Source organism: Dipodomys spectabilis, unplaced genomic scaffold (genome assembly GCF_019054845.1).
Source record: "Dipodomys spectabilis isolate Male_0828 unplaced genomic scaffold, ASM1905484v1 ptg000436l, whole genome shotgun sequence".
NCBI classification, from domain to species: Eukaryota; Metazoa; Chordata; class Mammalia; order Rodentia; family Heteromyidae; genus Dipodomys; species Dipodomys spectabilis.
This window is the reverse complement of record NW_024871113.1, coordinates 8545472-8572772: the sequence shown is the minus strand read 5'-3', so window position 1 is coordinate 8572772 and position 27301 is coordinate 8545472. Positions and strand designations below refer to the sequence as shown.

Genomic DNA, 27301 nt, shown 5'->3' with positions numbered 1-27301 from the left:
CTTATAGGAAAAAATAGATCCAAAACAGTAATACTAGGAGACTTTACTACTCCACTCTCACCAAAGGATAGGTCTACTAACCAGAAGATTGGCAAAGTAGCTTCCAAATTAAATGATGCCATATCTGAAATGGACTTAATAGACATCCACAGAGTTTCCACCCAACAACAATCCATTACACATTCTTCTCAGCAGCCCATGGAACTTTCTCGAAAATAGATCATATCATACTTCATGCAAAGAATTTAAGCAAATACAAGAGGATCAACATAATCCCTTGTAGTCTATCTAACCATAGTGGAATCAAGCTAGGTTTCAATCACAAAGAATACCATAGAAATTACATAAATACATGGAAAATAGGAACAGCACACTTCTGAGCTACACCAGAAATTAAAGAAATTAAAAAGTTCCTACAATTCAATGAAAATGAATATACATCGCAAAGAAACCTGTGGGAGAGCTGGGAAGGTGGCTAAGTGGTGGAGTGGTTGTCTTGCATGCGTGAGGCCCTGGGTTCAATTCTCAGTACCACATAAGCAGAAAAAGCTGGAAATGGCGCTATGGCTCAAGTGGTAGAGCACTAGCCTTGAGCTAAAGAGCTGAGGGACAGTGCCCAGGCCCAGAGTTCAGGGTCCACAACTGATGGAAGGAAGGAAGGAAGGAAGGAAGGAAGGAAGGAAGGAAGGAAGGAAGGAAGGAAGGAAGGAAGGAAGGAAGGAAGGAAAGGAAGGGAGGGAGGGAGGGAGGGAGGGAGGAAAAAGACAAAGACAAAAAAGAAAGAAACATGAGACACGGCAAAAGCAGGCCGGGGCGGGAGGGGGGGTAAATTTATTGCTCTCAATGCACTCATCAAGAAAATACAGACAGACCAAGTAAATAATTCATGATGCAACTAAAACTGCTAGAAAAGCAAGACAAAATTGAACTCAAAGTTACTAAACAGAATGAAATAACCAAAATAAGAGTGGAAAATAACAAGATAAAGACTAAGGAAACTATAAATAAAATCAATAAAACAAAAAGCTAGTTTTTAAAATAAAATAAAATTGACAGACCTCTGGCAAGATTAACTAAGAAGAGAGGAGACCCAAATCAATAAGATCAGGGATGCCACAGGAAAAATTACAACAAACATCCGAGACATCCAAACAATTATAAAGAACTTTCCAGAATCTATACTCACTAAGGAAGGAAAACTTAGCAGAAATGGATGAATTTTTAGAGACATAGAAATTTCCCACACTGAACCGAGAAGAAATAAGGCAATTAAATAAGCCAATAATTTACAATTAGATAGAGGAAGCAAGCAGAAGTCTTCCAACAAGGAAAAACCAGGACAAGTAGGATTCACTTCAGAATTCTGTATGACCTTTAAAAAGGAATACCCATACCCTTCAAGCTCTTCCGAGAAATAGAAACAGAAGGAGCAATCCCAAACTCATTCTATGAAGCCAATATCACACTCATTCCCCAAACCAGGCAAAGATCCAACAAAATAAAGAGAACTACAGACCAATCTCTTTGATGATCACAGATGTAACAATCCTCAATAAAATTTTAGCCAATACAATCCAAAATCATATGAAAATTATCATACATTACAATCAAGTAGGCTTCAACCCAGAGATGAACGGATGGTTTAGCATAAATCAACAAATGTAACAGGATCCAAGGTCAAGAACCATATGATTATCTCCATTGATGCAGAAAAGGATTTTGATAAAATACAACATCCATTCATGTTAAAAGCTCTGGAGAAAACAGGAATAAAAGGAATATTCCTTAAAACAATAAAAGCTATATGACAGACCAATAGCCAATATTATACTAAATAGGGAAAAACTACAACCAATTCTCCTAAAACAAGAAACAAGGTAAGGATGTCCACTCTCTCCACTCCTCTTCAACATAGTTAAAAGAATCCTTAGCCAGAGCAATGGAGCAAGAAAAGGACATTAAAGGATCCACACAGGAAAGGACGAAATTAAACTAACTCTATTTGCAGATGACATGATTACACCTTAACAATCCCAAAAACTCCACTCCCAAACTCCTTGAACTTATAAACCATTTTTGTAAAGTAGCAGGATACAAAATTAACCCACAAAAATCAGTTTCCTTTCAGTATAACAACAATGAACAAACAGAAAGGGAAATCAAAGAAACAATCCCATATATAATAATCTTTAAAAAAAAAATCTAGGCTGTCGAAAACGAACTTTACAACTTCGGTGGGGGGGGGGGGGGAAGAGGAGGATTGGATGGGGGGCGGGGGGAGGCTGGGAAGGGATGTGAAGGGTAAACAAAGGAGGAGGCTGCAATGCTTGATAAGAAATGTACTCATTATCTTGCCCATGTACTTGTAATCCCTCTGTACAGTACGTTCACAAAAAATAAAAAATAAAAATCTAGGAATTAACCTAACCAATGATGTAAAGGAACTATTAGTGAAAACTATTAAAAGTTTAAAGAGGGGCTGGGAAGGTGGCTCAGTGGTAGAGCGCTTGCCTTGCATGCCTGAGGCCCTGGGTTCGATTCCTCAGCACCACAAAAGAAAAAAGAAAAAAAGCGGGAAGTGGCACTGTGGCTCAAGTGGTAGAGCACTAGCCTTGAGCTGAAGAGCTGAGGGACAGCGCCTAGGCCCAGAGTTCAAGCCCCATGACCTGACCCCAAAAAAAAAAAAAAGCCTAAAGAAAGAAATCATAGAGGACACCAGGAAATGGAAAGACCTTCCATTTTCTTGGATAGACAATATTAAGATAGTGAAAATGGCCATACTGCCAAAAATGAATACAAATTCAATTCAATTCCTATCAAAATCTCAATGATGTTCTTTACTGAACTAGACAAAGCAATCCAAAAATTCATATGGAACAACAAAAGATCTAAAAAAACCAAAGTAATTCTAGGCAAAAAAAACAACACAGGAGGGATCAGAAACCAACTTTCAAGCTCTATTATAAAACCATCATAACAAAGACAGGTTGGTATTGGAACAAAAACAGACCCACAGACCAAAGGAATAGATTAGAAGATCCAGAAATAAATTCACATACCTATTGTTAGCTGATATTTGACAAAGGAGACAAAGACATAAGTGGAAGAATCATAGCCTCTTCAACTATTGGTGCTGGAAAACTGGGTGGCCACATGCATAAAACTAAAAGTGAACCCCAGCCTGTCACCATGCACTAACATCAATTCAAATCAAGACCTTAAGATCAAACCTGATACTCTGGAACTACTTAGGAGAGACACTTGAACTTATAGTATGCACAGGCAGGAAGTTCCTGAAGAGTCCCAGGGTCACAACAAATTGGAGAGAGACTCAATAAAATAAAAATAAAATAAAATAAAAAGGTTTCTGCACAGCTAAAGACATAGCAACCAACTAGAAAGAAAGCCAACTAATTGGGAAAAAATGTTTACCAGCAATATATCAGACAAGGGTCTAATATCCATTCTATTCAGGGAACTCAAGAAACTAACCCCTCAGAAATCTAACAAACCAAACATGAAATGGGCAAGGGAGCTAAAGAGAGACTTCTCAGAAGAAGAGATAAAGATGGCAAAGAAACACATGAGGAAATGTTCATCATCCCTGGCTGTAAAAGAAATGCAAATAAAAACAACCCTGAGATACCACCTTACCCCAGTCAGGATGACCCACATCATAAATTCAGCCAAGGACAAATGTTGGAGGGGATGAGGAGAAAGAGGAACCCTATTGCATTGCTGGTGGGACTGTACACTAACACAACCACTTTGGAAAGCAGTCTGGAGGTACCTCAGAAAGCTAAATATAGACCTCCCTTGGCATCTATCCTGAGCAACAGGAACCAGGCTACAAGGACACATGCGCTTCCATGTTCATTGCAGCACTGTTCGTAATAACCAAGATATGGAAACAACCCAGATGCCCCACTACAAATGAATTAATCCAAAAACTGCGGTACCTATCTACAATGGACTATTACACAGCCATTAGAAAGGACAAAATAATGGCATTCACAGGGAAATGGATGGCACTAAAAAAATCATTTTGAGCAAGGTAAGCCAAGAGCAGAGAGACAAACGGCACATTGTCTCCCTGATAGGTGGATGTTAAATCCAAATGCAAGGAGATATGACAAAGTAAACAGGACTTGAGAAACAAAGGACCTCCACTCAATTTGTTGTATCATTTCTAAAAGACTCCATGTTCTTGACCACATATATGGTGTGTGTGTGTGTGTGTGTGTGTGCGCGCGCGCGCACTTCTGAGGGAAACTAGGAGAACACGGAAACAGGGGAAAACATACAACAGAGTGGCCCATCAGCTGCACTGGACATAGAAGAAAATGGACCAAGCAACTCAAAGGCAGCAATGGGAGGGAGGGAATGAGAGGGAAAGAGGGAATAGCTTCCACTAAGTAAAAGGAAAGAAATGTACCTATCACCTGATAGTTGTATTGTCAAAGTTCATAGAATTCACAACCGTTATAGACCATGATAATGATAATTTGCCTTGTGAAGTTAAAATGTGTTTATGACTTTAAGTATCACTATATCTTACTGTAAAACATTTAAAATTTATGTAATCACTTAATCTCAATAAAAATTATTTTAAAAAAGGATAAATTCCCTAAAATTAGTGCTTATATTCATACTTGCTCATAAACCTCATAGAATTAAGCAGAGAATCTCAATCTTTTAGGTGCTTCAAATATCAATCTGCAAAGGAAATGTACATCTTGTATTAGCAAAAAACTGATTAGTTTGAATTGTAGTAGCACTATTAGCCAACCAGTCAAACTCAAGCTAGCCTGAATTTTTCCACCTATAAATTATTGTGACTTTATAATTATAAGTTAGTTGATAAAAAATACTTGCAAAGGGGCTGAGAAGGTGGCTCAGTGGTAGAGTGCTTGCCTTGCATGCATGAGGCCCTGGGTTCGATTCCTCAGCACCACATAAGCAGAAAAAGCCAGAAGTGGTGCTGTGGCTCAAGTGGTAGAGCGCTAGCCTTGAGCTGAAGAGCTGAGGGACAGCACCCAGGCCCAAAACAAAAAAAAACTTGCAAAGGACAACTGTGAGACAAAAGTGAGATGTAAGAAAAATTACTTGGCACAATGAGTTAGTTTCTACAAATATTTGAAGGTCTTCCTTAAAATTCATGAAAAGGAGCTATTTATAGTCCTCTTCAAAGATTTCAAGGAAGTCATTTACATTCTCTATAATTATGTCTTCACAAATTAAAAGGTTTACAATAGAAAAAGATGTAATTACATGGCTATCTGCTTGTTAAAAGATTATTGTTTGCAGGGAAATGGATGGAGCTAGAAGGAATCATGTTGAGCGAGGTAAGCCAAGAACGAAGAGACAAACGGTACATGGTCTCCCTCATAAGTGGATGCTAAATCCAAATGGTTAGGTGATACGACAAAACTAACAGGACTTAAGAAACAAAGAACTCCCGCTCATCTGGTTGAACCACTACTAAATATCCTCATGCTGCTGATCACAAATATGGTATATAACATGTGAACACTGTTATATATTACAGACTGTGGTAGACAATTTGCTCCAGGGAAGTTAGAATGAACTTGTGACTTTGAAATTATGTAATCATTTAATCACAATCAAAAAAAAAAAAAAAAGAACCTCGGGGAAGGGAGGGAGGGAGGGGATGGTAGGGGGAAAACAATGGAGGGGGTAACAATGTTCAAGAGGAAGTGTACTCATAACCTCACTCATGTAACTGTAACCCTCTGTATAGTAGCTTTACAATAAAAAAAAAAAAATTGTAGGCAACAAAAATAAGGTTTATATGTTTTGATAAAGGAAGTCTAATTTTTCATGGATTTAATTCGCAAAAAATTAGAACTGCAAACTGCAATAAAGATGTGATCTTTGATCAGCTAAAAAAAAAAAAAAAAAAAGATTATTGTTGCCAATTTTTTTCTTTTTCTTTTTTTGTCAGTCCAGGGGCCTGAACTCTGGCCTAGGCACTGTCCTAGACTAGCATTCTACCACTAGAACCACAGCACCACTTCTGGATTTTTCTGCCTTATGTGGTGCTGAGGAATCGAACCCAGGGCCTCATGCATGTGAGGCAAGCACTCTACCACTGAGCCACCTTCCCAGCCCCAAATTTTAACTTTCTACCCACACAATCCTATAATGCATTTGTTTCTTTTAAAAAAGGATATGGATCATGAGACATCAGTGGCACATGCTTGTATAGGGGCTACTCAGAAGGCTGATATCTGAGGATGCATGCACCAGTGGCTCATGCTTGTATAGGGGCTACTCAGAAGGCTGATATCTGAGGATGCATGCAAGGCAAGCACTACCACTGAGCCACCTTCCCAGCCCCACTCCATGAGACTCTTATCTCCAATTAACCAGCAAAAAGAGAAAAGTGGGGTTGTGGCTCAAGTGGTAGAGTTCTAGCCTTGAGCAAAAACACTTGAAGACTGAACCTAGGCTCTAAGTTCAAACCCCAGAATAAGCAGAGGGGAAAAAGGACATACCTACAATCATTACAACAAGCTATCAACTGTTCTGTAACTATTTTTTCTTTTTCTTTCTAGTTCTTGGTTATACATTTTTGTATTTACTAATATATTCACCATCTGAATACCAATTCATAATTTTTTTCATTTAACATCTCAACATTTTATATTAGTAGTCTTCATAATCATTTAACCATCACATAATATCTTATGAAACTAAAGTTATAATTTAGCCATTTTCCTATGTACAACTGGTGAGTTTTTTTTATCATTATAATGATAAAACCTTAAGAACATCTTGTACAAGTTTTCTTTTTAATCAAAAAAAGAAATCTTCCTGGTCTAATGGTATGGCTCAAGTGGTAGAGACATGCCCAACAAGTGCAGTGCCCTTGATTTAAACCCCAATACGGCCAAAAAGAAAAAAAGAAAAAGAAAAAATCGTCCTGAACAAATTATTAGGTCAAAAAAGAATGTGCATTTTTTTTTTATTAGCTTTTTGGCTCAAGGCTAGTGCTCTACCACTAGGCCACAGTTCTTCTTCAGAGTAATTAGAGATGAGTCTCACAGACTTTTCTACTTGAGCTAGTTTTGAATCACTGTCCTTAGATCTCAGCCCCCTAAGTAGCTAGAATTACAGGCATGTACCTTTTTATGTATAGATAGCACTGCCGAAGAATCTCACAATGTAAAAAGATATTGAACAAAAGAAGTGATCAACAACTACCAAAAATAAGCTAATTAATATTGTTTCTTTAAGGTACCTTAGACCAATCTCCACTGAACAGCAACTATCGTATGCTGTTATAAAGTATATAAACAGTTGCAACCTCCCCCCAGGGCAATTTGTTGTAATTTCTTGGAAATATACTTGAGCTTCATGCATAAAGATTGTTTTTTTGTTTTGGGTTTTGTTTTTTTTTTTTTGGTTATGGGGCTTGAACTTAAGGCCTGAGTGCTGTCCTTAAGTTCATCTGCTTAAGGCTAGCATTCTACCACTTTGAGACATAGCACTACTTCCAGTGTTCTACTGATTAATTGGAGATAAAGAGTCTCACCAACTTTCCGGCCCCCTGGCTTTGAACCTCAAGCCTCAGATCTCAGCCTCTTGAGTAGTAGGATTAAAGGTGTGAGCCACCAGTACCCGGCAGTACATAAGATTTTTTTTTTTTTTTTTACCAGTTCACTATTTCTAATAAGAAAGAAAAGAGGAAGTGGCGCTGTAGCTCAAGTGGTAGAGCGCTCGCCTTGAGCTGAAGAGCTGAGGGACAGCGCCCAGGCCCAGAGTTCAAGCCCCACGACCAACAAAAAAAAAAAAAAAGAAAGAAAAGAACCCTGAAAGCACCCCTAGGTAGGATTTCACAAAGCCCAAATCAATTAAGTCCTGATCTATGAGAGACAGTCAGTCTGGCATGTACATCCCTTTAGGTAAGTTTAATGTATAACTTGATTTCAGAACTACTTGGTTAAGTCTTATACATATATTTATTCAAAGGAAACCAAAATGATATGCAAAATGCAGAATTCAGGCAGTAACTCATTTGCATAATAGAAAACAGTTTTTGAAAAATTTTAAATAGAATACAAAAAAATTTTCTTGTTTTGTACAGGATACAAAAGAAAGTGGTGGATAACCTTTGAGAAGAGGAATTAGAAGCATACAGTGACTTACATTTCAACGTATCTCACATACACTGGTTTCCACACATAGCATATCATAGTAAGAGCCAGCTACCAATATTCTCAGGGGCCTCCACAGATTCAGTCACCTTAAAATGATCCAAGTGGCTACTAGGCGTCCATTATTGCCCTCTGGGCAGGGCCAATAGTTCCTGCTACCTTTCCGCCTAACAACAAACCTATTCAATGTACCATTCTAAAGCAAACAGTCTTTCCTGATGGTCATAGAGAAAATATTTATTCATAGCTCTGTTCCTCACACTGTACAGGCCACCACAAAGAGAACTTCCTTGTTCTTAAGGAACAAATCAGAGTTGATCAAATGGAAAAATCCTGCATGGAAAGCAGGTCGGTCATGGGCCCTGAACTCTGGGCCTGGATGCTGTCCCTCAGCCCTTGAGCTCAAGGCTAGCATTCTACCACTCGAGCCACAGTGCCACTTCCGGCCTTTTCTGCTTATATTGTGCTCAGGAATAAAACCTAGGGCCTCATGCATGCATGGCAAGCACTCTACCACTGAGCCACCTCCCCAGCCCAATTTTTTCCAAAATGTTTATATAACATGCAAACCGACTGTAGAGAGTCCACAATCAAATCTAATCAATTAAAATTTAATCAAAAATTTTTAAACTTGATAAAAAAACCACTTTGCTCATTTCAATATGTTCATTTTATTAAGTCACATAAAAATTCAAGTAAATCCAAAAAGTATATAAAAAAGCTCTACAGTACAAAACACTTAAGAATTTAATAGCTTCATATATATGAGTTTAATACTTTTGCAATAAGTAATTTCCCACATCTGTAGAATTTTACAACTAGGTCAGAGGTATATTATTTAAACAAGTATCCTCTTTTAGATTTTTCTTTGCTGGGGACAAGTCAATGCATCTTTGACAACACTCAGTCTTTGGATATCAGAAAAAAATTCACTGGTATTAATGGAAACAAGGAACTTTCCTTGCCTGTATGCTTTCTTTTTTTTAACACATTTTTTTATACAAAGAAGTTCCCATTCTACAAAACAGTGTATAAATACAAGGTGTCTGAAAACATTGTCACCCACTGCTCCTAACCCATCCCTTCTCTCACTTTTTTCTTTTTTTTAAAATTGAAATGAGGTGATTACATAAATTTTACATGTTTCACAGTATTGTGGAATAGTGATACTTAGTTAAAGTCACAAACACATTTTAACCTTCACAAGGCACCTTGTCTTTATCGTGGTCCATAAAGTTTGTGTATTAGATGAGCTTTGACAATACAACTACTTCTTCCAGATGATGTTTACATTTCTTTCCTTTTGCTTAGTATGAGCTGTTCCCACTTTCTTTCTCATTCCTTCCTTCCCATTGCTGTCTTTGGGTTGCTTAGTTCTTTTTCTTCTATGTCCAGTGCGGCTGATGGGCCACTCTGTTGTGTGTTGTTCCGTTTCCCACTTATTCTGCGTCCTCCTCCTGCTTTCCCTCCATTGTATGCATATATATACCATATATATGTTCAAGAACATGGAGTCTTTTAGAAATGATACAACAAATTGAGTGGAGGTCCTTTGTTTCTCAAGTCCTGTTTACTTTGTCATATCTCCTTGCATTTGGATTTAACATCCACCTATCAGGGAGACAATGTGCCGTTTGTCTCTCTGCTCTTGGCTTACCTTGCTCAAAATGATTTTTTTAGTGCCATCCATTTCCCTGTGAATGCCATTATTTTGTCCTTTCTAATGGCTGTGTAATAGTCCATTGTAGATAGGTACCGCAGTTTTTGGATTAATTCATTTGTAGTGGGGCATCTGGGTTGTTTCCATATCTTGGTTATTACGAACAGTGCTGCAATGAACATGGAAGCGCATGTGTCCTTGTAGCCTGGTTCCTGTTGCTCAGGATAGATGCCAAGGGAGGTCTATATTTAGCTTTCTGAGGTACCTCCAGACTGCTTTCCAAAGTGGTTGTGTTAGTGTACAGTCCCACCAGCAATGCAATAGGGTTCCTCTTTCTCCTCATCCCCTCCAACATTTGTCCTTGGCTGAATTTATGATGTGGGTCATCCTGACTGGGGTAAGGTGGTATCTCAGGGTTGTTTTTATTTGCATTTCTTTTACAGCCAGGGATGATGAACATTTCCTCATGTGTTTCTTTGCCATCTTTATCTCTTCTTCTGAGAAGTCTCTCTTTAGCTCCCTTGCCCATTTCATGTTTGGTTTGTTAGATTTCTGAGGGGTTAGTTTCTTGAGTTCCCTGAATAGAATGGATATTAGACCCTTGTCTGATATATTGCTGGTAAACATTTTTTCCCAATTAGTTGGCTTTCTTTCTAGTTGGTTGCTATGTCTTTAGCTGTGCAGAAACCTTTTTATTTTATTTTATTTTTATTTTATTGAGTCTCTCTCCAATTTGTTGTGACCCTGGGACTCTTCAGGAACTTCCTGCCTGTGCATACTATAAGTTCAAGTGTCTCTCCTAAGTAGTTCCAGAGTATCAGGTTTGATCTTAAGGTCTTGATTTGAATTGATGTTAGTGCATGGTGACAGGTTGGGGTTCACTTTTAGTTTTATGCATGTGGCCACCCAGTTTTCCAGCACCAATAGTTGAAGAGGCTATGATTCTTCCACTTATGTCTTTGTCTCCTTTGTCAAATATCAGCTAACAATAGGTATGTGAATTTATTTCTGGATCTTCTAATCTATTCCTTTGGTCTGTGGGTCTGTTTTTGTTCCAATACCAACCTGTCTTTGTTATTATGGTTCTAAGATTTCTTTATTTGTTGTTTGTTTGCTTTGAGACAAGTCTTGCCACATAGCCTAGGCTGGCCTATAACTCACTATATATGTCAGGCTGGTCTAAAACTAGAACCCCAAGTGTTGGAAATATAGGTGTGTATCATGACATAATAGCTGGGCTAGGATTTAAAATTCTCCTATCTAGGCTCCAATATTACATACCTTTTCTTGTTTTGTGTAGTTACTTCAAATTCAGGTTTTAAGTTTAAAAGACATTTGACATCAAATATAAAACATATTCTTGTTGCAGATTTCCAATCATATCTTATAAAAGAACTTTAAAAATCAAGTAAATTAAGGGCTAAATGAGAACATGCTTTCTTTCCATCATATCGCTAAAGGCTTGACTACAAGACAGAAAAGAAGAAAGTCCAATTGTCTTGGCATATCAAGAGAAACAGCCAATAGTATAAAGCATTTATAAGGTCTTAAAAACAAAACTGACTTGACTGATTCTTTGTTTCTTCCTAGACATCCTAAATCAACAGCATTTCATCTCTCAAGGTGTAGAATGCCTTTTAACTTTTCTTTGACTTATAAAGAAAGAGTTGCCATAGCAACATGCTACTACCTTTTCCGGAAACTATACAAAGCTCCCCTCCAATCTGCTCCCTTTGGCTTTTGGGGAATGAATTTCTACTGCTTGAGTACTGTAGTCACGTAGATACCCTGGATGAATTTGTCTTCATTTTCTATTAGATATCAATAAATATAAAATTGCAATAACCAGTGATTTAAATATATAACAAACACAAATATATTCTATTTACAATCAAAAGGTCTTAACTATGATGATAAAGTCAAAGTCAAAAAACAATATACACTTCTTTTATAGACATGAATTATCTATAAATTAAGCAAGATCACACAGAATAGTTTTTAACTCCTATATCCAGCACAGAAAGCAGGAAATGTTTCTATATTTCTATTTTAACTTATATTAAAATAAACCCTTGTTAAAACACAACAATAACAAAATCACAGAGCTGGGTGCTGATGGCTAACCCTGTAACCCTAGCTACTCAGGAGGCTGAGATCTGAGGATCATAGACTGAGGCTAGCTGGGGCAGAAAATTAATTAATTAGACAAAAAGCTGTAGCTCAAATGGTAAAGCAAAAGCAGCTTGAGCAAAAGTAGTTTAGGGACAGCACCCAGGCTCAGAGTTCAAGGCCTAGGACCAGGAAAAAAAAATTCACAGGGACAGATTAGCTAGAAAACTATTCTAAACCTATTAAAAGATGAAAGGGAATACAGTTCAGGGAAAATGTGACCATGAGAAATCCAGACTCATGGTTATACAACATTTATTCAAAACATTATAGTATAAAGACTATAGTGTACTTAATATAGTGTATTATTTTGGTACAAAGTACACTCAGAAAAGGGTATGTAGTATGATATATGAAAATGCAGCTGGTAAGATTCTGTTTAAACATAAGAGGATGCTAGACAAACACCTCCATTCCCCACTCAACCCTACTATTCAAGTGCTGGTTACAAAAATGCCTGTGTGGCCCTGGTGAGTCATGGATGTTCCATTACAGACAGGGTGGGGTGAAGTGGAGGGAAATTACTATTATATGCTCAGCTGGAAAAGTCACCCTGTTTTTCCTCTTCTATATAATGATCGTTTCTTACAAAACTGATAAAGAATGGTTGATAAGTAGGAACTCATCAACTACTTCAGTGCTCTTATACTCAAAAGAACATAGGATCTTTTTAGCCCAGTCCCAATGATTCATACAAAGCAAAAAACTCACACAAGCAATTTAAAACATTTGTTCCTTTTTTGCACACACCAAGGGGGTAGGGTGGGGGACAGTGGCTAGAACAATAAGGAACATACCTGTTCCCAAACCAGATTTACCTACCAGGAGCTCATACAGGCAAGCCAAAGCATTTCATGAGGGCCAGGACAATCTTTTTTAAAACTTCCTTTGCCAAAGAAACAAAGACAAAGTGACTTCCTTAAGCTGACCTTAGAAGAACACAATCTAAAGTAATAACAATAAAAACCAATGTTCTTCCCCATGCTGGTGGCTCACAGCTGTAATCCTAGCTACTCAAGAGGCTAAGATCTGGACAACTGAGTTTCAAAGCTAGGCCTGGCAGAAAAGCAGAGCCTGTGAGGCTCTATCTCTGAAATAAACAGCAAAAGACCAGGCTGGTGTGGTTTAAGTGATAGAGTGCCAGTCAAGAAAGCAGACCAGGCAAACTTGAGGCAATGAGTTCAAACCCTAGTACCACAAAGAAAAGAAAATTAATCTAGCCAGGAGTAGTGGGGTAATACCAATAACCCCAGCACTTGAGAAGTTGAAGCAGGAAGCCTGCAAATTCAGGCCAATGAGGCTCCCCACCCCCAAAACAAAACAACACAAAAACAATAACAAAAGCCTATCAACTCCAGGTCTCTTATTTAAAAGGTTATGCCAATTCTTCCTAAACATCTTTCAAATAAAGCTAGAGACCTGTGCTCAATAACCAACTGGTCTGTGGGTAAACACTGCATAGGCTGAGAGGCTAAGGAAAAATGTTTCATACATGTATTCTATAATTACTAACACAATCAAGTAATCTGGCCTCCTAAGGCTTGCAATAGACTTAGGTTTTCAAAATTAAAGTTCATAACAAGTATGTTATTTTTAATAATAACCTATCACTTATTTTAATGGAAAGGAAGAGTTGAATAGGAGGACTGAGTGGGAATGGAAGTGACTGACTCGCATCCTCTTGTGTTCAGAAAGACTCTGTCCAGCTGCCTTTTTAGTGGACTTGTGAGAAGGATTTGTATCTTCATACATCATGCTACATACATAACCTTTTCCTAGTATACTTTGTACCAAAATAATGGGACATATTAAATTTAGTCATTGATAACTGTGCCTATGTATTGTGTTGCCAAGAGAAGCATATGCAGAGGAAAAATTCTGTTTTTGTTCAGATCAGTTTTTATTTGACAAACTAAATTTATCCTACTCTTTCTGTATAAAATATTTTGTAAATCACTGTGTACCGTTGGCTCACGCCTATAATCCTAGCTACTCAGGAGGCTAATATCTGAGGAACCAGTTCAAAGCCAACCTTGGCAGGAAAATCCATGAGAATGAGACTCTTTTTTTTTTTTTTTTTTAAACTAGGGCTGAGAGCCGAACCCACGGCCTTGGGCGCGCCAGGCGGGCGCCCTTCCGCTGAGCTAAACCCCCATCCCCAGAGAATGAGACTCTTATCTCCAACAAACCACCAGAAAACCAGAAGTGGTGCTGTGGTTCAAGTGGCTTGCCTTGAGCTGAAGAACTGAGGGACAGCACACATGCCCAGAGTTCCACGACAGACCAAAAAAAAATTTTTTTTTTCAATCACAAAAGTAATACAAATCCATTAGAGCAAGATAACGAAGGCCAATTTTACCCACAGGAAGGCAATCCTATCGGCCTATCAGGGTGCTGTTTGGTGCTAGCTTGGTCTGCACAATTTCACTCACAAACTCCTTTTACCTGCCAGCCATATAAATGTAAACTTGCTTTGGCTTTTCTTTTTTTTCCAAGTGATCCCATCCCTTTTTTAAAAAATATTATCTTTGCTTTTGCTTTTTTTTTTTTCATTAGTACATGATCTCTGATTTGTGTGTGTGTGTGTGTGTGTGAAAATACCGAATAGAGGGGTTACAATTACATGGGCAAGATAATGAGTACATTTCTTATCAAGCATTGTTGCCTCCTCCTTTGTTTCCCCTTCCCATCCCTTCCCATCTCCCACTCAAAGTTGTAAAGTTCATTTTTTGACATAACAACTTGTACATCTCATTGTTGCAACGGGTCAACCTGTATCCCTATTTAAATGATTTGTTTTTTCCCTTCCCCTACACAAATTATACCAACATCAAATACAGTGAAAGCAGGGGTTATACCGTGGGGGAGTGCTTTTGCTTTTCTATAGAGAACACCTTCACATAGTGTATTGTTTTGTTTAAGCCATTTTCTCCTTTGGTTCAATCTTATTCTTGATTTAAAAAAACCTGTTGGGAAGAAGAAATAGACCAGCATGAGGGAGCACAACCAAGGTTATGGGGAGTATAATCAAAGTACATTACATACGTGCATGAAAATATAATGTCAGCTCATTATTTTATAATTATGAATAAAGTTTTAATTGTTTAATGAAAAGTTATTAAAAAGTGCAAATGAAAGTGAATGTGAGGCCTAGCAAGTATAAAGCCCTGAATTCAAATTTCAATATGATCAAAAGCAATTTTTAAAGTCTTCAGCTATGTCTCAAGAAAACAGCCTCTACTGAAGGAATGGAAAATGGCCCTTAATAGCCAAGGGTTCGGGAAACAGAAAATCCTGCTGATATCAGCAAATATGTGGCCTTAGAGTTTAGAACTACAAAGCATTATTCAGTTTGAATAGAAGTTGAAGGAGTGGAAATGTATGTGGTCACAGAGCAGAGACTTTAAGACTTCAGCCTGACGTTTATTCACTGGAGCACTGCGACAGGATTTGTCCCAGGACTAAGACTCCAGGATGGACTAAATGGTTCTCCATTGAGTGGAGACTGCAAATCTGAAAAGTAAGAAGGCCATTTCAACCAACATTTAGTTGAAACTAAATGAACTCAGATTAAAGCCAGGTCTTCTGAACCTGAGCTAAGGGACAGCGCCCAGGCCCAGAGTTCAGGCCCCATGACCGGACCCAAAAAAAAAAAAAAAGACATAGAGTGGGAAGCAAGGAGTTACAAATGATTTAAGTGTAATAGACTCTATAGAGAAAGCAAATAGTGTAATTCTTTTTTTTTTTTAATTTTTTTTTTTTTGGGTCCGGTCATGGGTACTCTGGGCCTGGGTGCTGTCCCTCAGATCTTCAGCTCAAGGCTAGCGTTCTACCACTTGAGCCACAGCCCACTTCCAGCTTTTTTCTTTTTGCTTATGTGGTGCTGAGTAATAGAACCCAGGGCCTCAGGCATGCAAGGCAAGCGCTCTACCACTGAGCCACCTTCCCAGCCCAATAGTGGAATTCTTTTAAAAGACTAAATCAAGCCCAACAAAACAAGTACCAGAAAATAGGTACTTTCAAGACAGTATGGTAGGGCCAAAGAGAAGAGAGGTAGAAAAATGAAGGGGGTAAATGAGGAGTATATGGGCAAGAATTCAACATATATACCACAGAACTGAGAAATGTAAGGTAAGAAGTGGGTCAAAGGGGGATGAAGATGTTTATGTGATGGCAAAGATAAAGATGCACTGTACATAAATTGCTTTATTAAAAGGGGAAAAAATAAAAATATAACCTAAAATTAACATAAGAGAAAGAATGGGTTTGGAGGGGTGGGTGAAAATATTAAAAAATATTAAAAGATACATTGTATTCATAAACTGCATTGGTGAATGGCAACTCTTTTGTACAACTACTTAAAGATAATAAAATAAAGGCTGGGAAGGTAGCTCAGTAGAAGAGCACTTGCCTTGCATGCCTGAGGCCCTGGGTTTGATTCCTCAGCACCACATAAGCAAAAAGAAAAAAGCTGGAAGTGGCACTGTGGCTCAAGTGGTAGAGCGCTAGCCTTGAGCTGAAGAGCTGAGGGACAGCGCCCAGGCCCAGAGTTCAGGCTCCACAACTAGACCCAAAAATAAAGAAAGAAAGAAAAGATAATAAAATAATCAAAAAAGTGAAAGAAAAAAAAAAGCCTCTAAAAATAAGTTAAACAAATTCAAGGGCTGGGTATTATGATGCACACCTATAATCCTAGCTACTCAGGAAACAGAGACAATAAGATCAAGATTTGAGGCTAGACAGACAAAAGTTGGGGGAAAACAAAAAAGTTGTGATATTATATATCTGCAATTCCAGGTACTTAGGAAGTAGAGGTATAAAATTTCATCGGAAACACATGAAAAGTACCAGGTCCTATTTTAATAACAAAGCCAAACTGGTTGAGGGCATGGCTCAAGTAGTAGAGCACTGGAGGCTTGAGCCCCTGTGTTAATTTCCAATTTTGCCAAGGAAGGAAGGAAGGAAGGAAGGAAGGAAGGAAGGAAGGAAGGAAGGAAGGAAGGAAGGAAGGAAGGAAGGAAGGAAGGAAGGAAGGAAGGAAGGAAGGAAGGAAGGAAGGAAGGGAGGGAGGGATGGAGGGAGCCAGGTTCATTCTTAGTAAAGCATCAATGGGCAAATATTGAACTCTATTACCTAAAAAAATGTTAATACCTAAAATCATTTTACATTGCATTTCACCCTTTTTAAAAGAGTTCCAGTCATCTGATTACTTCCTCACCACAGTCTATTACACTGGACTGGTGCTATAACTTCACAAATGACTAAACTCTGAGGACCAGAGAAATACAGTCTTATTGGATCTCACATCAACATGGTACATAAAAAGTAGAACTCAATCAAGGTTTCCTCAATTTGTCTTCCAAGGGCTTTAATAATACCCATGGCATTAGATGGAACAGCTGTTCCCTTTCTCACCTCTCCTGAGTTCACTAGGATCTTCAGGGCCACTCAGAACTATACCACCCGCATAGTGATATCTGAACACAAGCAGTATTATGTAAGGAATGGCCCAGAAGATCCAAACAAGCAGGCAAGGCCATTTAAAAAATGTAAGTGCCTGTGGCTCACACCTCTAATCCTAGCTACTCAGGAGGCTGAGACTCACTGATTGCGATTCAAAGCCAGATCAGGAGAAAAGTCCTGGAGACTCAGCTCCAATTAACCAGCAAAAGGCCAAGAGTAAAGGAGACACTCAGATAGTAGAGCACCAGCTATGAGCAAAAAAGCTCAGCAGAGGCCCTAAGTCTTGAGATAAAGCCCCAGTACTGGCACAAAAAGGGAGGGAGGATAAAAAAAAAAAAAGCTACTTATGAATCACATATCTTACAATATGGATATTAAAAGCATGAGTCTTTTCCAGAATATGCCCCATTCTGCCTTAGAAAAATCACATTAGAAATGTATATAACCTTGAAGGATAGAGGGGAAGAGAAATCATAGTCCTATCCTCACTGACATCATGCATCAGAATAGTCCTCAATTCTATACTGAGTGTAAAATTTTACTATCAGTGTTAGATTTACATGCTGGTTTCTGTTATGCTGTCTTCTGTTATTCATCTTACTATATAACCTACTGTCCTTTAGATTGTGAACTGCAGAAGGCATAACCACAGGTGTCCTATCTGGATTTGTACAGGTAGGGCACCAGGTCACTGTCCTTGGGCATTAGCTGCAATTTAATCATTATGATAAGCAGATTAATCATAAGTATGCTAACCCTGTAACTGATCACAGAAATCTGTTCTAAAAGAACAAGTAGGGATTAGTACTAACTAGGCCATTTGACATAAGGTACTCGGGTCGGAGGGGGGAATGGGGGGTAGCAAAGGGAGTTAAACAGATGCACTTCAGGCAGCCATGAGGGTTTCAGTAACTTCCCATATCCCGGGTGATACATGTGCTTACCTCATTTAACTGATCCAAAATAAAGTAAAACATCTTAGTCATCTTTTTCACCTCTTTGTTCCATGAACATTTTAGGCAGAACCTGATCCACTAATCTACAGGCAGTTAAAAATAAAACGATCGACAGGCACCGGTGGCTCACGCCTGTAATCCTAGCTACTCAGAAGACTGAGATCTAAGGATTGCAGTTCAAAGCCAGCCCGGGAAGGAAAGACCGTGACACGCCTATCTCTAATAAACCACTAGAAAACCGGAAGTGGCGCTGTAGCTCAAGTGGTAGAGTGCTCGCCTTGAGCTGAAGAGCTGAGGGACAGCGCCCAGGCCCAGAGTTCAAGCCCCGAGACTGACCAAAAAATAAGTAAATATAAATAAATAAATAAACGATCACCTTACAATAAAGCTTCAATTAGTATGTAGGAGTCTTGGAGTTCATTACCAGCACTTAAAAAAGGTAATGCTTCAAAGTTAACTTGAACAAGATATGTTAGTCTTATGCAAATATGCTGGATTTAAATCTGCAGTAATTAAGAACCCAGTTCTATTTCTGACTTGAGACACTGTACAAATCATTCTTTTTTTTTAGACTAGTGAAAATTATTTTTTTATTGTGAAAATACCATACAGAGGGGTTACAATTACATGGGCGAGGTAATGAGTACATTTCTTATCAAGCATTGTTGCCTCCTCCTTTGTACAAATCATTCTTTTGTCCAACCTTTCCCTCCTAGAGCAAAAGGTTATGCGAATATAAAATTTGTTAGTGTAGCAACTAGCAAAGAAGAGGGACAAATGCAGTAAGAATATTCAATGTACATCTGTGATCAGGGCAGCAGAAAACATGAAATGAGTCTAGGTGGGAGGGAACAGACAAGATGCGGTAGACTGATAGAAGGGATGACTCTGATCAAGAAGCACTGGACACTTAGATGAACATGTTGATTGTAACAACCTACCTAAGTTCAGGGGGGAATAAAAGGAAGACCAGCAGAGATTTCTCTCAAATTTTCATGACCACAGAGGAATTTTAATTTAAACTTCACAAATACCATGATCATATCATGTTCTTGCTCTACTTAAATAGTAAATTCAATCTCTTTTTCTTCCTTGTATGTCCTTTTAACAACTTCTTTCCCAAAATTATGAAAAGGCTCTTTCTCAAAATCCTAAACAAAAAATCCAGGAAGGAATCCTGATTGTGATGATCTTTGTAGGCAAAATGCCTAAAAGCACAAGGATCTGAAATGACTTGTGATAAAAGCTACTTGTTTCCTTTCTAATATGAGAAACCTGGATGAATGGGAGAACAGTAAGAAACCCATAAAAAAGAGGAGAGGGCTAAGATTGTAGGCAAACCTACTATGCCTGAAGCTGGGGTCCATTACAAAAAGAAAACAGGGGCTAGGAATGTGGCTTACTGGTAGAGTGCTTGCATAACATACATGACACCCTGGGTTTGATTCCTCAGTACTACATAAACAGAAAAAGCCAGAAGTAGAACTGTGGCTCAAAGTGCTAGCCTTGCATTGAACATAAAGAAGCTCAGGAAGAGTGCCCAGGCCCTGAGTTTAAGCCGAAAGAAAGAAAGAGAAAGAGAGAGAGAGAGGGAGGGAGGGAGGGAGGGAGGGAGGGAGGGAGAGAGAGAGGGAGAGAGAAAGAAAGAAAGAAAGAGAAAGAAGGAAGGAAGGGAGAGAGAGGGGGAGGGAGGGAGGAAGGAAGGAAGGAAGGAAGGAAGGAAGGAAGGGAGGGAGGGGGGAAGGGGGGAGAGGGGGAGGGAGGGAGGGGACAGAAAGAAAGAAAGAAAGAAAGAAAGAAAGAAAGAAAGAAAGAAAGAAAGAAAGAAAGAAAGAAAGAAAGAAAGAAAGAAAGGAAGGAAGGAAGGAAGGAAGGAAGAGGAAGGAAGGAGGGAAGGGAAGGAAAGGAAGGAAGGGAGGAAGGGAGGGAAGGAAGGAGGGAGGGAGGGAAGAAGGAAAGAGAGAGAGAGAGAAAGGGAGGAAGGGAAAAAAGGGGGGAGGGAGGAGGGAGGGAGGGAGAGAAGGCAGGCAGGCAGGCAGGCAAAGAAGAAACCCAGAAAAGGAATTAAGAAGCACAAAAGAGTAAACATACATCATGCCAGGTGTGGTGACATAGGTCTATAATCCCAGGACTCAAGATCAATTGGGAGGCTGAGACAAGAGGATATGATTTCCATGCTAGCCTAAATTAAACAGCAAGATCTTGTCTCAAAAAATAAAGAAAAAAGGTTAAACTAAGGAACAAAAGTCTATCATTGACAGAAAAGATACAAAAAGATTCTCCAACTATCAAATAAAACGTTGTGAACTCCCGCAGGCATAGCCTGCTTAAGTTTTTCCCAGACTAGGAGTATGTCTTATGTGGTAGAACACTTACCTAGTAAATACAAGGCCCTGAGTTCAACCTACTATATAGCCTAAAAAGGATCTTGTTTAGATTTTCCCAAAAAATATACTACAAAACTGCCCCCGGCCATGCGTTGGTGGCTCACGCCTGTAATCCTAGCTACTCAGGAGGCTGAGATCTAAAGATCGCAGTTCAAAGCCAGCCCTGGTAGGAAAGTCTGCAAGACTCTTATCTCCAATAAACCACTAGAAAACCGGAAGTGGTTCTGTGGCTCAAGCGGTAGAGCACCTGCCTTGAGCTGAAAAGCTGAAGGACAGCGCCCATGCCCAGAGTTGAAGCCCCACGAACCCCCCCCCCCCAAAAAAAAAACTGCCCCCAAAAAATGTCTACCTGAATTCCTGGAGGACCTTTCATTCTGCAGATGACTTTCTTTTTTTGGTGGGGGGCGGGGGGGGGGGGGGGGGGGGGGGGGGCGGTTCCGGTCGTGGGGCCTGAACTCTGGGCCTGGAGGCTGTCCCTCAGCTCTTCAGCTCAAGGCTAGCGCTGTAACACTAGAGCCACAGCACCACTTCCGGCTTTTTTCTCTTTGCTTATGTGGTGCTGAGGAATCGAACCCAGGGCTTCATGCATGCAAGGCAAGCGCTCTACCACTGAGCCACCTTCCCAGTCCGCAGATGACTTTCATTCAACTGAAAACTCCAAATTTCCAAAGACCACTTACCTCTTGTTCTTCATTATACACCATGAGAAGTCTTAACACTCTACTGAAAATGTTTCCATAAAATGGGATTCAATTTCCCTACTATGACCAATCCCTAATAGAAACACATTTGTTGTTGTTCCAAATACACCCGATTGGGCTGGGAAGGTGGCTCAGTGGTAGAGCACTTGCCTTGCATGTCTGAGGTCCTGGGTTCGATTCCTCAGCACCACATAAGCAAAAAGGAAAAAGCCGGAAGTGACACTGTGGCTCAAGTGGTAACGCTCTAGCCTTGAGCTGAAGAGCTGAGGGACAGCGCCCAGGCCCAGAGTTCAGGCCCCCACAACTGGTCGGAAAAAAAAAAATACACCCGATTAAATTTATGGATGGAAGGAATTTTAGTGGGCAACTAGCCAGGGAGTCCAAGAAACAATGACTAACTCCACAATCTCCACCAGCACCAGAACCACTCCTTGGCAGGAGTGGTTAACACATAAGCCCCATTCTCTCCAGGCTTCCTACCCTTGATCTGGTCTGGGTCCGTGAAAGGAAGGGGAAGAAATTACATACCCTGGCTCTGAAGTAATTCTAGCATCCTGAAAAGCTAGAGGATCACGGATAGTCAGTGCAAAGAAAGGCACAGAACTCACTAACCAAATTATAAAGATTCAGTTCACCTAAAGGAAATAAGACACCGAACGGGGTGCACTGAAGTCCTCACAATTTACTATCCCAGCACCCATCATGCACATGGCACATGCACTCGCGTGAATGAAACTGAAGAGAAACAAAATACATGACCTAAGACTTAATCCAAAATTCATTTCAAAGTTTCACCTGAAACTTTTAAAGGATTTGTCATACAGAGTCTAGACCTGTTTAACAAAAAACTATCTCTATAGGACTGGCTGGCCAGAAAGCCTCTGCCAGTGTACAAGAATTGGGAGTGGGTAGTCAGAAGGAAAAAAAAAAAAAAGATGAAAACTGTGGGAAAAAAAAGAAACATACTTCTCAATGTAACTTAAAAAAAAAAAAAGGCAATTTAGGACTCTATTTTAAGGCCTCTTCGTAGCAGAAGAATAGCTTATGGATTTCAAAGACTGGATTTCCTGCTCAAACTGCCCAGATTACTAAGCTGGTTCCGCCACTTAACAGCTGTGGGTGGGTATGCGTCAAGCTGTTCAAATTCCCCATTTCAGGGCTCTCACCTGGAAAATGGGACTGAATAGCACACATCATTCAGCTGTTAAAGGAAAAGGGGGGAGAATCCACGTAAAGCATCGACACAGTGAACGTTCCTCTAAAATACAAGATCTAACGATCTATCAAGTATACGCGTCCGCTTTGGAAAACTGACGTCTGAGGTATTTCGTAAAAGCATTTGATCCCCCCCCCTTCCACCCACGCTGCGGCACCCTCCCCTTCGAGAGGAGGTGGAAATCTCATTCATCCATCAGAGAGCTTCGTCGAACACTGTAAAGAAAGAGGAGATGCCCTTCTCAGTGGACTATTGCTCCTTCAACAACTTCAGAATTTAGTCACGTTCACAGCTGGTTGGAGCTGTCCGCAAAATGACAGCTGGCAGCTTTTCGGGGCCCGCAGAGGCGCGGGGTGGCTCTGCCTAGCAGGATTCGCCTCAATCCCGCACCCACCGCCCCTTGCTTGGCCGAGCAGGCGCGCGCTCGGGAACCCCGGGAACCTCGGGAGCACTCGGCGCGGGAACGGCCGCGAGTGTAGAGAACGAGAGCAGGCCGGGGGTACACCGGCCCAGGGGGGCGCTGGGGTTCGCGGGGTACACTCGACGAGGCACGCCCGCCCGCTGAGACCTGCGCGGCCCGGGCGCCTGGGACCGCCAGGGCAGTCCGGACAGGCAGCGCCGGCGCCCGGGCGCGCTCCCCATCCGCCCGCTCCGGTCCCCCTCAGCGCTCTCCCCGGGCCGCGCCCCCCGACCTCCTCCGCCCGCCTCAGCGCGCTCGGAGCCTCTGGGAACCCCGAGACCCTCACCTGAAGGCGGGTCCTTCCTTGGGCGCCCTGCCCTGGGCGGACGCCGCCGCCGCGCTGCCGCCACTGCCCCTTTTGTTAAAGAGCTTCTGGAGCAGGGTCGGGGCCATGATGCCGCGGTCGCGGCAGCTCCAGCCGTGGCGCTCGGGGAGGCCCGCGGCTCAGCGCGCAGCCGGGGGCGGCCGCGGCGGGGCCATCGCAACGGGGGCGTCGTCGGAGGCGCGGCCACCCGGTCTGGCGCGAGCGCGGAGCCGCTGCGGCTGAGGAGTGGTGGCTAAGTAGCGCGCTGTGGGCTGCGCGTTGGGACCGCCGGCGGCTGGTCATATGACTGAGCCGGCCCGCCGCCTCGCGCTGACAGTTAACCTCCCGCGGGAGGAGCCCGCAGCTCCGCGGCGAAGGCGGCGGCGCGGGAGGGGCGAGGGAGGAGCGGGGGAGGAGAGGGGGAGGAGCGCGAGGGCTCGGCGGCAGCTATTGGCTCACGGGTCTACGTCCCTGAAGGGGCGCGGCTTGACGCGCGAGGGAGCAGTGCTTAAAGGGACCGGGGCGGGGTCGAGGCGCTCTCAGGGAGCCGGGCGAGGCAACCCGGACACCTCGCGTAGCTCCTGATTAGGGAAAACCACTTTCTGGGCGGATCTTTGATCTTGGGAGACAAAGACTTTAAACTAGGGCTGGTACGGAACTCGCTTAATGGAATGTATGCAGGACGACAGGTTCAATGTTTGGAATTGCTGTTTGGCAGGGCTGGGACTGCAGTGACAAGGCTCGCTCTGAGATATTGGCTTGCACGGTATTAGCACGTTCCTGCCATAACCACAGGAGATTTCTCCGAGCTCTTACATGTTTAATTTAAACAACTTATGCAATCATTGTTCTGTTTGACTTTTGGGGCCACGCCATATCTTGGTTATGTAAAAAGCTGTATTTAAAATGGTTAGCCTTTAAATACAGAGAAAAGACTAAGTACGTAGTTTGAGAAACTTAAGACATGCTATTTTAAACAAGGGCTTGCTTTCCTAATTGGACAATCCTGACACATAAAAAATGTTATCAAAGGCAGATACTTGGTTTGTAGGTGGAAATGAGGTCATTTTCCTGCCGGTCCCACCGGAATACCCATGAGAATTCAGTGTTTTGTGGTGCCAGGCGCCAGAGCCTGAAGGTGTCACCACATTCAAAGCAGCTTCATAATCTTCTGTTCTCTAGCACGAGGCTCTAGTTTGGGGGATAGTGGATAATAGAGCTAAATAAAGTTGGAACTCAACCTCACCTCTTCCAGCTTCTTCATGAGTAAAACCTTGACTCATCTGGACTTTCTTAGATTTGATGAAAGCAGGACTTAACAATGTAGATGTATTTTCATAAATATGTGTAATCAAAAATATCAGGGGTATAGTTCAGTGATAGAGCACTCCTCTAGCAGTGGTCTGGGTTCATCCTCAGCAAGGTCAACAATGCGTATATTTTGAGTCGATTTTAATTTCCAGTACTGTTTTTTCTTTTGTGCCAGTACTGGAGCTCTCCCATTTTGGTTGATATGTTTTTTGGTTTTTCGGCCGTGGGGCTTGAACTCTGGGCTTAACTGCTATCCCTGTGCTCCTCAGCTCAAGGCGATTGCTCTACCACTTGAGCCACAGCGCCACTTTCAGGAGCTCTCCTTTTTTACTCGTCTGGCGCTCTACCACTTGGGCTACACATCCACTTCCTGCTTCTTGGTGGTTAATTAGATATGAGTCACATGGTCTTTTTCTATCTCGGCTGGCTTCCAACTGTAATCCTCAAATCTCAGCCTCCTAAGTAGCTGGGATTACAGGCAAGGACCACCAATGCCTGACTCCATTTTTTACTGTATAGATTTTATTGTGCAAATTCTGACCTTGTTAGAAACTCTCTTGAGATGATAATGTGCTTAAGTTTTACAAGGGTAAGATGGTAGAGACTGAAGTCTAGGGGAGATTTTTCCTTTTCTTTCTCTTTCTCTTCCTCCCTTCTCTTATTATTTCCCTTCCCTCTTTCCTTTCTTCCTCCCTCCCTCTCCCTCTTCTTCTCCCTCTCCTTCCCTCCCTTCCTCCCTCCCTCCCTCCCCCCCTCTCTCTGTCTCACAGACACTGAATCTGGGACCTTTCCTAATCACTTACCACTTGAGCTATGCCCCACAGCCTGTTGTTGTTGTTGTTTGGGGTTTGTTTTCAGTTTTGAAGCAGAGTCTCAAAAGTAGACCTCAAATCTTCCATCCTTCTGCCTTTGCCTCATGAACAGCTGGGATTACAGTTGTACAACACCATGCCCACCTGTTCAGTCATTTTATTCCTTGATATTTTTATTGTTAGAATGGTGAATTAAGAGTTTATGCTAGTAAGCACTTATTCTTTTGCACAACTAAATGTACACCAAGTCCTGATTTATAGATTTGCTGTCTCTTCCTCTGTTTAGTGAGAACCATTGCTTCCCAGGTATATGGTTATCAACTAGTATCCTGTGTTGTGAGTACTGGCCTCATCTTCTGTGACTCGGGACATATTAATGGCAGGCGACATATCACCTTTCTTTATCTCATCTTTGGTCAGAACATGGTCTTGTACTCTCCTAACTGAAGTTTGCATGCTGCTTTGTGTAACTGTTTTTGCTTTTTCTTTTTTTTTTGTCAGTCATGAGGCTTGAACTCTGGGCCTGGGCGCTGTCCCTCAGCTCTTCAGCTCTACCACTTGAGCCACAGTGCCACTTCCAGTCTTTTGAGTGGTTTATTGGAGATAAGAGTCTCAAGGACTTTTAGCACCCAGGCTGGCTTTGAACTGAGACCTCAGCTCTTGGCCTCCTGAGTAGCTAGCATTATAGGTGTAAGCCACCAGTGCCCAGCTTGCCTTGTGTAACTCATCTGCTTAATTTGACCTGACCTCCCTGTACTCATCTCAAAGATCTGTTTTCAGTTCTAGCCAGTTCAAGTGGATACCATCATCCAAGAGACATAGCTGAAAAGTCCTAGCTTGTTATCAGCTTTGATCCTGACTAGGCAACTGTAAGGGAACAATGCCTGTTGACAAGACTTTGAGCTAGGGAAAAAAAGAGGGAGCTAAAATGGTTTTCTTCTTCTCCTTTGCTTCCTTTCTATATCACATTTTTCCTCATGCTAGATCTGGCTATATACTTCCTGCTCTGTGTTTGGTTTTCTTTGTTTTGTTTTTCTCAATCATGGGGCTTGAACTCAAGTCAGGGCCTGGGCGCTGTCCCTGAGCTTTTGTGCTGAAAACTAGCACTCTAGCACTTTGAGTCACAGCTCCACTTCTGGTTTTCTGTGGTTAATTGGGGAATAAGAGTCATGTCATGGTCTCTCCTGCCTGGGTTGGCTTTGAACTGTGATCCTCAGATCTCAGCCTCCTGAGTAGCTAGCATTATAGGAATGAGCCACCTGGCCCTGAGGTTTTTAAAATGTACAAAAGTCCTAGCCAGTGAAGCTTGAGAGAGTGATCTAGACAAACTCTCCCTGTCTCGTCATTTTTTTTTTTTTTTGGTCCAGTCATGGGGCCTGAACTCTGGGCCTGGGCACTGTCCCTCAGCTCTTCAGCTCAAGGCTAGCGCTCTACCACTTGAGCCACAGTGCCACTTCCGGCTTTTTTCTTTTTGCTTATGTGGTGCTGAGGAATCGAACCTAGGGCCTCAGGCATGCAAGGCAAGCGCTCTACCACTGAGCCACCTTCCCAGCCCAAATTTTCTTTTTTTTTTTTTTTGTCGGTCGTGGGGCTTGAACTCTGGGCCTGGGCACTGTCCCTCAGCTCTTCAGCTCAAGGCGAGCGCTCTACCACTTGAGCTACAGCACCACTTCCTGTCTCGT

General features: G+C 41.4%; 1 protein-coding gene across 3 annotated transcripts in view; it reads right to left on the bottom strand.

Moving 5' to 3' along the window:
- Fnip2 (folliculin interacting protein 2) overlaps positions 1-23776 on the bottom strand; it is a 147715-nt gene extending 123939 nt beyond the window's left edge. For 2 of the 3 annotated variants that reach the window (XM_042668422.1, XM_042668424.1), the window contains exon 1: positions 23479-23776. In XM_042668422.1, the coding sequence (XP_042524356.1) occupies positions 23479-23585 (107 nt within the window). In that variant the 5' untranslated portion in view covers positions 23586-23776. The remainder of the gene's footprint in view (positions 1-23478) is intronic. The other variant, XM_042668425.1, reaches the window with a different exon arrangement.
- Positions 23777-27301: the final 3525 nt, after the last annotated feature.